The 12,989-nt window shown below is 45.7% G+C and overlaps 1 protein-coding gene across 1 annotated transcript in view; it reads left to right on the forward strand.

The window, feature by feature from the left end:
• The window catches only part of LOC120507333 (retinoic acid receptor RXR-beta-like), a gene marked incomplete at its 3' end in the record, with an annotated part of 17,448 nt that extends 4,735 nt beyond the window's left edge, over positions 1-12,713 (forward strand). The window contains exons 3-6 of the mRNA XM_039719801.1: positions 4,507-4,686; positions 8,437-8,591; positions 12,413-12,520; positions 12,602-12,713. Of these exons, the coding sequence (XP_039575735.1) occupies positions 4,507-4,686; positions 8,437-8,591; positions 12,413-12,520; positions 12,602-12,713 (555 nt within the window). The remainder of the gene's footprint in view (positions 1-4,506; positions 4,687-8,436; positions 8,592-12,412; positions 12,521-12,601) is intronic.
• Between the last annotated feature and the right edge of the window lie 276 nt (positions 12,714-12,989).

Raw genomic sequence — 12,989 nt, forward strand, 5'->3', positions numbered from 1 at the left:
CTGCGCCATCTGCGGGGACAGGAGCTCGGGTGAGTGAGATTTGGGGCGAAAAACCGGGATTTTGGGCAAAAAATGGGAATTCGGGGGAAAAATGGGGGAAAAAAAGGGCATTTTTGGGGAAAAAATGGGGAAAAAGAGGGCAGAATGGGGATTTGGGGGTAAAGGAAGCGCCTCTGTGCCATCTGCGGGGACAGGAGCTCGGGTGAGTGGAGTTTGGGGCGAAAAACCGGGATTTTGGGCAAAAAATGGCAATTCGGGAGGAAAAAAAGGGATTTTTGGGGAAAAAATGGGAATTTTGGGGGGGAAATGGGGATTTGGGGGCAAAGAAAGCGCCTCTGTGCCATCTGTGGGGACAGGAGCTCGGGTGAGTGAGATTTGGGGCGAAAAACCGGGATTTTGGGCAAAAAATGGGAATTCGGGGGAAAAATGGGGGAAAAAAAGGGCATTTTTGGGGAAAAAATGGGGAAAAAAGAGGGAAGAATGGGGATTTGGGGGTAAAGGAAGTGCCTCTGTGCCATCTGTGGGGACAGGAGCTTGGGTGAGCGGGGTTTGGGGCGAAAAACCGGGATTTTGGGCAAAAAATGGCAATTCGGGAGGAAAAAAAGGGATTTTTGGGGAAAAAATGGGAATTTTGGGGGGGAAATGGGGATTTGGGGGCAAAGAAAGCGCCTCTGTGCCATCTGTGGGGACAGGAGCTCGGGTGAGTGAGATTTGGGGCAAAAACCAGGGATTTTGGGCAAAAAATGGTAAAAAACTGGAATTTGGGGGGGAAAAAGGGATTTTTTGGGGAAAAATGGGAATGTTGGAGGGAAAATGGGTATTTGGGGGGCAAAGGAAGCGCCTCTGCGCCATCTCTGGGGACAGGAGCTCGGGTGAGCAGGGTTTGGGGCGAAAAACGGGGATTTTGGGCAAAAAATGGGGAAAAAAATGGGAATTTGGGGGGAAAAATGGGGAAAAAGAAGGGACTTTTGGGGAGAAAATGGGGGAAAATGGGGATTTTGGGGGAAAAGAAAGCGCCTCTGCGCCATCTGTGGGGACAGGAGCTCGGGTGAGCAGGGTTTGGGGGGAAAAACCAGGATTTTGGGCAAAAAAGAGGAATTCGGGGGAAAATGGGGAAAAAATGGGATTTTTGTGGAAAATGGGAAAAAAGAGGGAAAAATGGGAATTTGGGGACAAAGGAAGTGGCTGTGCGCCATCTGCGGGGACAGGAGCTCGGCTGAGAGACACTTTTGGGGCGAAAAACCGGGATTTTGGGCAAAAAAAGGGAATTCGGGTGGAAAATGGGGGGAAAAAAGGGATTTTTGGGGAAGAAATGGGGAAAAAAGGGGATTTTGGGAGAAAAGAAAGTGCCTCTGCGCCATCTGCGGGGACAGCAGCTCGGGTGAGAGACACTTTTGGGGGGAAAAACGGGGTTTTGGGCAAAAAATGGGAATTTAGAGGGAAAATGGGGATTTGGGGGGAAAAATGGGAATTTGAGGAAAAAATGGGGGGAAAAAGAGGGAAAAATGGGGATTTGGGGAGCAAAAAAAGTGGCTGTGCGCCATCTGCGGGGACAGGAGCTGGGGTGAGCAAGATTTGGGTCAAAAAATGGGGATTTTGGGCAAAAAAATGGTAAAAAACTGGAATTTTTGGGGAAAAAGAGTAAAAAATGGGATTTTTGGGGAAAAAATTGGGAAAAATAGGGGAAAAAAGGGATTTGGGGGGCAAAGGAGACGGCTGTGCAGCATCTGCGGGGACAGGAGCTGGGGTGAGCAAGATTTGGGTCAAAAAATGGGGATTTTGGGAAAAAAAAGGTAAAAAACTGGAATTTGGGGGGAAAAAGGGTAAAAAATGGGATTTTTGGGGAAAAAATTGGGAAAAATAGGGGAAAAAAGGGATTTGGGGGGCAAAGGAGATGGCTGTGCAGCATCTGCGGGGACAGGAGCTCGGGTGAGCAAAATCTGGGGCAAAAAAATGGGATTTTGGGCAAAAAATGGGAATTCGGAGGGAAAAAATGGGAATTTGGGTGAAAAAATGGGGAAAAAAGAGGAAAAAATGGGAATTTGGGGGGCAGAGGAAGCGTTTGTGTGGCATCTGTGGGGACAGGAGCTTGGGTGGGGGAGATTTGGGGCAAAAAAACAGGATTTTGGGCAAAAAACGGGAATTTGGGAGAAAATGGGGAAAAAAATGGGATTTTGGGGGGAAAAATGGGGAAAAAAGGGGGAAAAATGGGAATTTGGGGGGCAAAAAAAGGTGGCTGTGCAGCATCTGCAGGGACAGGAGCTGTGGTGAGTGATATTTGGGGCAAAAAACAGGGGTTTTGGGCAAAAAATGGTAAAAAAATGGAATTTGGGGGGAGAAATGGGAATTTGGAGGGAAAAAGTGGGGGGAAAATGGGGATTTGGGGGCAAAAATGTGGCTGTGCAGCATCTGGGGGGACAGGCGCTCGGGTGAGCGGGATTTGGGGCAAAAAACGGCGATTTTGGGCAAAAAATGGGCAGAAAATGGGAATTTGAGCAAAAAACTGGGAGTCTTGGGCAGAAAAAATGGTGAAAAAAGGGGAATTTGGGGGTAAAAATGAAAATTTGGGAAAAAAGTGGGAGGAAAATGGGATTTGGGTGAAAAACAGGGGGAAAAGAGGAATTTGGGGGGAAAATGGGGAATTTTGGGTGGATTTTGTTCAAGCCTGGGCTGATTTTCACTCTGATTTTCTGGGGTCTTATTGGAATTTTTCTGGAATTCTGTGGGAATTCCCAATTCCAGGAAAACATTCCAGGTTTTCCAGCTGTGAGAGCTTTTCCCAGGTGGATTTTGGGTCAATTCCAGGTCGATTTTGGGTGGATTTTGCTGCGTTTTGGGCCAATTTTTTAATTTTTATGCCGATTTTTCGCATTTTTGCAGCGATTTTTTGGGATTCCACCCAAATTCCCTGGAATTCCCAATTCCAGGAGAACATTCTGTGGTTTCCACCTGTGAGGGTTCAGCCAGGTGGAATTTGGGTCGATTCTGGGTGAATTTTGTTCAATTTTGGGCCAATTTTTATTGATTTTGCCCCAATTTTTGCCATTTCTGGGCCGATTTTCGCCCTGATTTTTTTGGGATTTTGTCCCAATCTTTTTGGAATTCCCAATTCCAGGAGAACATTCCGGGGTTTCCACCTGTGAGGGTTCAGCCAGGTGGATTTTGGGTCAATTCTGGGTGAATTTTGGGTGGATTTCTGTCCATTCTTGGCCGATTTTCGCCATTTTTGCGCTGATCTTCACCATTTCTGGGCTGATTTTCGCCCCGATTTTTTTGGATTTCGTCTCAAATTCCCCAAAATTCCCAATTCCAGGCAAACACTCTAGGGCGTATTGAGCTGCGAGGGCTGCAGGGGCTTCTTCAGGGGCCTTGGGGTCAATTCTGGGGCCGTTTTGGGTCAATTTCAGTGGATTTTGCTCCATTTTGCGCCAATTTTTCTGATTTTTGTCCAAATTTTTTTGGGATTTCACCTGAATTCCATCAGAATTCCCAATTCCAGGAAAGCATTCTGGGGTTTCCACCTGTGAGGGTTCAGCCAGGTGGATTTTGGGTCGATTGTGGGTCAGTTTTGGGTGGATTTTCTTCAATTTTGGGCCGATTTTCGCCATTTTTTCTGCGATTTTCGCCGTTTCTGGGCCGATTTTCGCCCTGATTTTTTTTGATTTTCTCCCAAATTCCCCAAAATTTCCTTTTTGCAGGCAAGCACTACGGCATGTCGAGCTGCGAGGGCTGCAAGGGCTTCTTCAGGGGCCTTGGCGTCAAGTCTGGGGCCATTTTGGGCGGATTTTGTTCAATTTCGCGCCGATTTTCGCCGTTTCTGGGCCGATTTTCGCCGTTTCTGTGCCGATTTTGGCCCCGATTTTTTTGGATTTTGTCCCAAATTCCCCAAAATTTCCTTTTTGCAGGCAAGCACTATGTCGTGTCGAGCTGCGAGGGCTGCAAGGGCTTCTGCAGGGGCCTTGGGGTCAATTCTGGGGCCATTTTGGGCGGATTTTGTTCAATTTCGCGCCGATTTTCGCCGTTTCTGGGCCGATTTTCGCCGTTTCTGTGCCGATTTTGGCCCCGATTTTTTTGGATTTTGTCCCAAACTCCCTAAAAATTTCCTTTTTGCAGGCAAGCACTACGGCATGTCGAGCTGCGAGGGCTGCAAGGGCTTCTTCAGGGCACTTGGGGTCAATTCTGGGGCCATTTTGGGCGGATTTTGTTCAATTTCGCGCCGATTTTCGCCGTTTCTGGGCCGATTTTCGCCGTTTCTGTGCCGATTTTGGCCCCGATTTTTTTGGATTTTGTCCCAAATTCCCCAAAATTTCCTTTTTGCAGGCAAGCACTACGGCATGTCGAGCTGCGAGGGCTGCAAGGGCTTCTGCAGGGGCCTTGGGGTCAATTCTGGGGCCATTTTGGGCGGATTTTGTTCAATTTTGTGCCGATTTTCGCCATTTCTGTGCCGATTTTGGCCCCGATTTTTTTGGATTTTGTCCCAAATTCCCCAAAATTTCCTTTTTGCAGGCAAGCACTACGGCATGTCGAGCTGCGAGGGCTGCAAGGGCTTCTTCAAGCGCACGATCCGCAAGGACCTGACGTACACGTGCCGCGACAACCGCGAGTGCGTGGTGGACAAGCGGCAGCGCAACCGCTGCCAGTACTGCCGCTACCAGAAGTGCCTGGCCACGGGCATGAAGCGGGAGGGTGAGGCCAGCGGGGAGCCACAGGGGTTTGGGGAGAGAACGGGGCGGATTGGGCAAAAAACGGGGGGAAAATCGGCAAAAAAACGGGGAAAAACGGCAAAAAAATGGGGGAAAACGGCAAAAAACCGGAGAAAATCTGCAAAAAACGACAGAAAATGAAGGTTTTGGAGGTGAAATGGGGTTTGGGAGACTGGGAGGGATTGGGGGAAACTGGGAGGGGGGTTTGGGGAGAAAACGGGGTGGATTGGGCAAAAAACGGGGGGGATTGGGCAAAAAAACGGGGAAAATCGGCAAAAAAATGGGAAAAAAGGGCAAAAAACCGGAGAAAATCGGCAAAAAACGACAGAAAATGGAGGTTTTGGAGGTGAAAGGGGTGGGAAATGGAGGTGGGTGATACTTGGCGGTACTGGGAGCGGGGTTTGGGGAGAGAATGGGGCGGATTGGGCAAAAAACGGGGGAAATTGGGCAAAAAAACGGGGAAAATCGGCAAAAAAATGGGAAAAAAGGGCAAAAAACTGGAGAAAATCGGCAAAAAACGACAGAAAATGGAGGTTTTGGAGGTGAAAGGGGTGGGAAATGGAGGTGGGTGATACTTGGCGGTACTGGGAGCGGGGTTTGGGGAGAGAATGGGGCGGATTGGGCAAAAAACGGGGGGGAAATCGGTAAAAAACCGGGAAAAAACGGCAAAAAAACGGGGGAAAACGGCAAAAAAACGGGGGAAAACGACAAAAAATGGAGGTTTTGGAGGTGAAACGGGTGGGAAATGGAGGTTGGGGATACTGGGAGGGACTGGGAGCGGGGTTTGGGGAGAGAATGGGGCGGATTGGGCAAAAAACGGGGGGGAAATCGGTAAAAAAACGGGGGAAAACGGCAAAAAAACGGGGAAAAACGACAAAAAAATGGAGGTGAAATGGGTGGGAAATGGGGGTTTGGGATACTGGGAGGGACTGGGGAAAACGGGGAGGGGGTTTGGGGAGAAAACGGGGGGAATTGGGCAAAAAACGGGGGGGAAATCGGTAAAAAAACGGGGGAAAACGGCAAAAAAACGGGGAAAAACGACAAAAAAATGGAGGTGAAATGGGTGGGAAATGGGGGTTTGGGATACTGGGAGGGACTGGGGAAAACTGGGAGGGGGTTTGGGGAGAAAACGGGGGGAATTGGGCAAAAAACGGGGGGGGAATCGGTAAAAAAATGGGAAAAATCGGCAAAAATTGGGGAAAATCAGTAAAGAAATGGGGAAAATCGGCAAAAAATTATAGAAAATGGAGGTTTTGGAGGGGAAATGGGGTTTGGGAGACTGGGAGGAACTGGGAGCGGGGTTTGGGGAGAGAACGGGGGCAGTTGGGCAAAAAACGGGGGGGAAATCAGTAAAAAAATGGGAAAAATCGGCAAAAAACAGGGAAAAACGGCAAAAAACGGGGAAAATCTGCAAAAAACGACAAAAAGTTGAGATTTTGGAGGTGAAATGGGGGTTTGGATACTGGGAGGGACTGGGGTAAACTGGGAGGGGGGTTTGGGGAGAGAACGGGGGGAATTGGGCAAAAAACGGGGGGGAAATCGGTAAAAAAATGGGAAAAATCGGCAAAAAAAATGGGGAAAAATGACAAAAAATGGAGGTTTTTGGGGTGAAATGGGTGGGAAATGGGGGTTGGGGTACTGGGAGGGACTGGGGGAAACTGAGAAGGACTGGGAGAGCGGTTTGGGTGAAAAAATGGGGAAAAAGGGCAAAAAATGGGAAAAAATAGGCAAAAAATGGAGATTTTGGAGGTGAAATGGGTGGAAATGGGGATTTGGGGATTGGGACAAACTGGGAGGGGCTGAGCTGGGTTTTGGGGGTAAAAAAGGGATTTTGGGGGTTCCAGATTTGGGATTTCCATCCTGGATTTTGGGTTTCCCCGCAGCTCCCATCCCATTTTTCTCTGTTATTTTCCTGCTTTATTCCCTGGTTTTTCCCCATTTTTTCCCCATTTTTGTACATTTTTTAAAAATTTTCCACCTTTTTTCACCATTTTTTTCCTATTTTTCCATTTTTCCCACTTTTCCTGTTGTTCCCATCCCAAATTTGGCTTTTCCCACTGTTCCCATGCCATTATCCCCATTTTTCCCCATTTTCCTCCATTTTTCACCTTTTTTCTCCATTTTTTCCCTTTTTTCACCCTTTTATTTTCATTTTTTCCCATTTTCCCATTTTCCCAGTTCTTCCCATCACTCCCATCCCATTTCCCCATTTTTTCCTCATTTTTTGCCATTTTCCACCATTTTTCCCCCATTTTTTCCATTTTTTTGCCATTTTCCCACTGGTTTTCACCATTTTTCTACCATTTTTCTCCATTTTTTCCCATTTTTTCCCTGTTTTTCGCCATTTTCCCATTCTCCCTGTTGTTCCCTTCACTCCCATCCCATTTCCCCATTTTTTCCTCATTTTTTGCCATTTTCCCACCATTTTTTAACCTTTTTTTTCCATTTTTTTGCCATTTTTCCACCATTTTTGTCCCATTTTTTGCCATTTTTTCACTGTTTTTCCCCATTTTATCACCTTTTTCCCCATTTCCCCATTTTCCCTCACCATTTTGTAACCTTTTTTTTCCATTTTTTTTGCCATTTTTCCACCATTTTTGTCCCATTTTTTGCCATTTTTTCACTGTTTTTCCCCATTTTATCACCTTTTTCCCCATTTCCCCATTTTCCCTCTTCTTCCCATCACTCCCATCCCATTTCCCCATTTTTTCCTCATTTTTTGCCATTTTTCCACCGTTTTTCCCCCATTTTTTGCTGTTTTTTGCCATTTTCCCGTTCTTTTTCTCCATTTTTTTGCCATTTTTTCACAATTTTTCCCCATTTTTTCCTCATTTTTTCCCATTTTTCCACCGTTTTTCGCCGTTTTTCGCTGTTTTTTCCGATTTTTTCCCCGTTTTTGACCGTTTTTCCCGTTTTTTCCCCGTTTTCTGCCCCAGCGGTGCAGGAGGAGCGGCAGCGGGGCAAGGACAAGGAGGGGGACGGCGATTTCGGGGTGGCCCCAAACTGGGGGGGGCTCCCATCCCAAATTTCCCATTTTTTCCCCATTTTTCCCCATTTTTTCCCTGTTTTTTCCCAATTTTCCCATTTTCTCTATTCTTCCCATCACTCCCACCCCATTTCCCCATTTTTTCATCTTTTTTTGCCATTTCCCCCCGTTTTTCCACCGTTTTTCGCCGTTTTTTCACCATTTTTCCCCGTTTTTTCCCCGTTTTCTCCCCCAGCGGTGCAGGAGGAGCGGCAGCGGGGCAAGGACAAGGAGGGGGACGGCGATTTCGGGGTGGCCCCAAACTGGGGGGGGCTCCCATCCCAAATTTCCACTTTTTTCCCCATTTTTCCCCATTTTTTCCCATTTTTTCATATTTTTTTCCTGTTTTTTCCCCGTTTTTTCCCAATTTTCCCACTTTCCCTGTTGTTCCCATCACTCCCATCCCATTTTCCCCATTTTCCCCCATTATACCCCTTTTTCCCCCCGTTTTTTGCTGTTTTCCACCTTTTTTTCACCATTTTTACCATTTTTTCACAATTTCTTTTCCCTTTTTTTCCCTTTTTCCCATGTTCCCTCTTCTTCCCATCGCTCCCATCCCATTTCCCCATTTTTTCCTCTTTTTTTTGCCATTTTCCCCCCGTTTTTCCACCGTTTTTTGCCATTTTTTCCCCGTTTTTTCACCGTTTTTCACTGTTTTTCGCCGTTTTTTCACCGTTTTTCCCTGTTTTTTCTCGTTTTCTGCCCCAGCGGTGCAGGAGGAGCGGCAGCGGGGCAAGGACAAGGAGGGGGACGGCGATTTCGGGGTGGCCCCCAACGAGGAGATGCCAGTGGAGAAGCTTCTGGAAGCCGAGCTGGCCGTGGAGCCCAAGAGCGACGACGGCGCCGGCCCCGGCGGAGCCTCCGTGAGTCCCACCCCAATTTTGGGGCAATTTTCACCAATTTTGGGCAATCTGGGAGAGGGCACCAACCCCAGGATCAAAGGAGAATTCAGATAGCCCAAAATCCCCCAAAATCCCCGGCGAAATCGGCGAAAATTCCACCAAAATATTGGGAAATTCGGGCAAAAATCCTTAAAAATTCCCCCCAAAATCCTTGAAATTTTTTCCCCAAAATTCCTTGGAATTCCATTAAAAATCCTCAAAGATTTCCTCCAAAAGCCTCAAAAAATTTCCCCCAAATCCTTGAAAATTCAGGCAAAAAGCCTCAAAAACTTCTTCCAAAAGCCTTAAAAATTTTCTCCAAAATTCTGGCAAAAATCCTTGAAATTTTCCCCCAAAATCGTCAAAAATTTCCCCCAAAATCCTTAAAAATTCAGGCAAAAATCCTTGAAAATCTCCCCCAAAATCCTCAAAACTTCTGGCAAAGATCTTCAAAAATTTCCTCCAAAATGCTTAAAAATTTCCCCAAAATATTTCAAAATTCTGGAAAGAAACCTCAAAAATTTCCTGCAAAATCCTTGAAATTTTTCCCCAAAATTCTTGAAAATTCTGGCAAAAAGCCTCAAAATTTTCTCCCAAAATCCTTGAAAATTTCCTCTAAATCCTTGAAAGTTCTGGCAAAAATCTTCAAGAATTTCCTCCAAAATCCTTGAAATGTTTTCCCCAAAATTCCTTGGAATTGCTTTAAAAATCCTCAAAAATTTCCCCAAAGAACTGTGAAAAATTCTGGCAAAAATCCTCAAATATTTCCCCCCAAACCCTTGAAAATTCTGGCAAAAATCTTCAAGAATTTCTTCCAAAATCCTTAAAATTTCCCCAAAATACTTGAAAATTCTGGCATAAGCCTCAAAAATTCTGGCAAAAATCTTCAAAAATTTCTTCCAAAATCCTTAAAATTTCCCCAAAATACTTGAAAATTCTGGCATAAGCCTCAAAAATTCTGGCAAAAATCTTCAAAAATTTCTGCCAAAATCCTTAAAAAATTCCCCAAAATATTTCAAAATTCTGGAAAGAAACCTCAAAAATTTCCTCCAAAATCCTCAAAAAAATTCCGGCAAAAATCCTCAAAAATTTCCCCCAAATATTTCAAAATTCTGGAAAGGAACCTCAAAAACTTCCTCCAAAATCCTTGAAATTTTTCCCCAAAATTCCTTGGAATTGCTTTAAAAATCCTCAAAAATTTCCCCAAAGAACTGTGAAAAATTCTGGCAAAAATCCTCCAAAATGTTCCCCAGAATCCCTGGAAATTCCCGGAAAAGGCCTCAAAAATTCCCCCAAAATCCTTGAAAATTCTGGCAAAAATCTTCAAAAATTTCCCCCAAAATCCTCCAAAAAATTTTCCCCCAAATCCTCAAAAAGTCTGGCAAAAATCTTCAAAAATTTTCCCCAAAATTCTTGAAAACTCTGGCAAAAATCTTCAAAAATTTCTTCCAAAATCCTTAAAAATTCAGGCAAAAAACCTCAAAAATTTCTTCCAAAATCCTTAAAAATTCAGGCAAAAAACCTCAAAAAATTCTTCCAAAATCCTTAAAAATTTTCCCCAAAACCTTTCAAAAATCCTCAAAAATTCCATTAAAATCCTCAAAACTTCTGGAAAAATCTTTGAAAAATTCCCCAAAATCCCTTAAAATTCACCCAAAATTCTTCAAAATTCTGGAAAAAATCCTTGAAAATTTCCCTAAAATCTCTCAATATTCTGGAAAGAAATTCCTCAAAAATTTTCTCCAAAGTCCTTGAAAATTCCCCCAAAAATCGTTCAAAATTCTGGAAAAAATCCTTGGAAATTTTGCCCAAAATATTTGAAAATTCCCTCAAAATCCTTGAAAACTTTCCTGGAATTCCTTTAAAATTTTTCCCTCCAATTTTCCCTCAAAATTCTTCCAAAAATCCCTGAAGTTTTTCCCAAAAATTCCCAAAAACTTTTCCCTAAATCCCTGAAAATTCCCCCAAAATCCTGAATTTTGGGATTTCTCCAAATTCTCCCAATTTCAGTTATTTGAGGGTGGATTTTTGAGAATTTTGGGGGAATTTGGGGTGGATTTTTGGGAATTTTTGGGTGGATTTTTTGGATTTTTGGGATTTTTCGGAATTCCCTGATTTCCCCCAAATTGCCCCAATTTCAGCCTTTTTGGGGTGGATTTTTGGCAATTTTGGGAGAATTTGGGGTGGATTTTTGGGAATTCACAGCTCCAGAGATCCAAAATTTTGGAAATTCTCCAAAACCTTCCAGGAATTCCCAAAATTTGGGATTTTCCCACCAATTTCCCCATTTTTTGGGTGGATTTTTGCCATTTTTGGGCCGTTTTCCCCCATTTTTTCTCCGATCCCCGCCGGGTTTTTTCCGGAATTTCCCCCCTCAGGATCTCCAGGCGGGGTTGAATTTTTCCCATTTTTGGAGCCGACTTTCCCATTTTTGGGCCGTTCTTCCCTGTTTTTTCTCCGATCCCCGCGGGGTTTTTTCCGGAATTTCCCCCCTCGGGATCTCCAGGCTGGGTTGGGAATTCTGGGAATGCCAGGGGGGGTCTCAATTTGCCCCAAAATTTGGGATTTTCCCCCCAATTTCCCTATTTTTTGTCCAATTTCCACTTTTTTTGTCCAATTTTCCCCATTTTTGGGCCGTTTTTCCCCATTTTTTCTCCGATCCCCGCGGGGTTTTTTCCGGAATTTCCCCCCTCGGGATCCCCAGTCTGGGTTGGGAATTCTGGGAACAGCAGGGTGCTCTCAATTTACCCCAAAATTTGGGATTTTCCCCCAGTTTGCCCATTTTTGAGCCGATTTTTCCCATTTTTGGGCCGATTTTCGGGTGGATTTTCCCCATTTTTGGGCCGTTTTCCCCATTTTTTCTCCGATCCCCAACGGGTTTTTTCCGGCATTTCCCCCCTTGGGATCTCCAGGCTGGGTTGGGAATTCTGGGAATGTCAGGGGGGTCTCAATTTACCCCAAAATTTGGGATTTTCCCTATAATTTCCCCATTTTTGAGCCAATTTTAGGGCGGATATTCCCATTTTTGGGCCGTTTTCCCCGTTTTTTCTCCGATTCCCGCGGGGTTTTTTCCGGAATTTTCCCCCTCAGGATCCCCAGGCTGGGTTGGGAATTCTGGGAATGTCAGGGGGATCTCAATTTACCCCAAAATTTGGGATTTTCCCCCCATGTTTCCCCATTTTTTGGCTGATTTTTGGGCCGTTTTTGGGCCATTTCTTCCCATTTTTGGGTGGATTTTTGCCATTTTTGGGCAGATTTTCCCCATTTTTTCTCCGATTCCCGCGGGGTTTTTTCCGGAATTTTCCCCCTCGGGATCCCCAGGCGAGGTTGGGAATTCTGGGAATAGCAGGGTGCTCTCAATTTACCCCAAAATTTGGGATTTTCCCTATAATTTCCCCATTTTTGAGCCGATTTTAGGGCGGATTTTCCCCATTTTTGGGCCTTTTCCCCATTTTTTCTCCGATTCCCGCGGGGTTTTTTCCGGAATTTCCCCCCTCGGGATCCCCAGGCGGGGTTGGGAATTCTGGGAATAGCAGGGTGCTCTCAATTTACCCCAAAATTTGGGATTTCTCCCCCAATTCCCTCATTTTTGAGCCGATTTTTCCCATTTTTGGAGCCGATTTTCCCATTTTCGGGCCGTTTTTCCCCATTTTTTCTCCGATTCCCACGGGGTTTTTTCCGGCATTTCCCCCCTCGGGATCCCCAGGCGGGGTGGGGGGCTCTGGGCCTGCCGGGGGGGGTCTCAATTTGCCCCGAAATCGCCCCAAATTCAGCCCAATGACCCGGTGACCAACATCTGCCAGGCGGCCGACAAGCAGCTCTTCACCCTGGTGGAGTGGGCCAAGAGGGTCCCCCACTTCTCGGGGCTCCCCTTGGACGACCAGGTCATCCTGCTCCGTGCAGGTCAGCCGGGAAATTTGGGAATTTTGGGGAATTTTGGGCAAAATTTGGGGAAATTTGGGAGGTTTGGGGTGGATTTGGGGTGGTTATAGGGTGATTTGAAGGCGGCCGACAAGCAGCTCTTCACCCTGGCGGAGTGGGCCAAGAGGGTCCCCCACTTCTCGGGGCTCCCCTTGGACGACCAGGTCATCCTGCTCCGCGCAGGTCAGCCGGGAATCTGGGAAAATTTGGGAATTTTGGGGAATTTTGGGCAAAATTTGGGGAAATTTGGGAGGTTTGGGGTGGATTTGGGGTGGTTATAGGGTGATTTGAGGGGGTAAAATGGGAATTTGGGGGGGTTTTGGGGGGATGTTTTGGGATATTTGAGGGTCTGGAGGGGATTTTGGGGAATTTGAGGAATAAATTTGGGAATTTTGGGGAAGATTTTGGGATTTTTGGGGAGTTCAGGGTGGATTTGGGGAGGTTTGGGGCAGTTTCGGG

This window comes from Passer montanus, unplaced genomic scaffold, assembly GCF_014805655.1.
Source record: "Passer montanus isolate IOZ18808 unplaced genomic scaffold, ASM1480565v1 scaffold429, whole genome shotgun sequence".
Classification (NCBI taxonomy): Eukaryota; Metazoa; Chordata; class Aves; order Passeriformes; family Passeridae; genus Passer; species Passer montanus.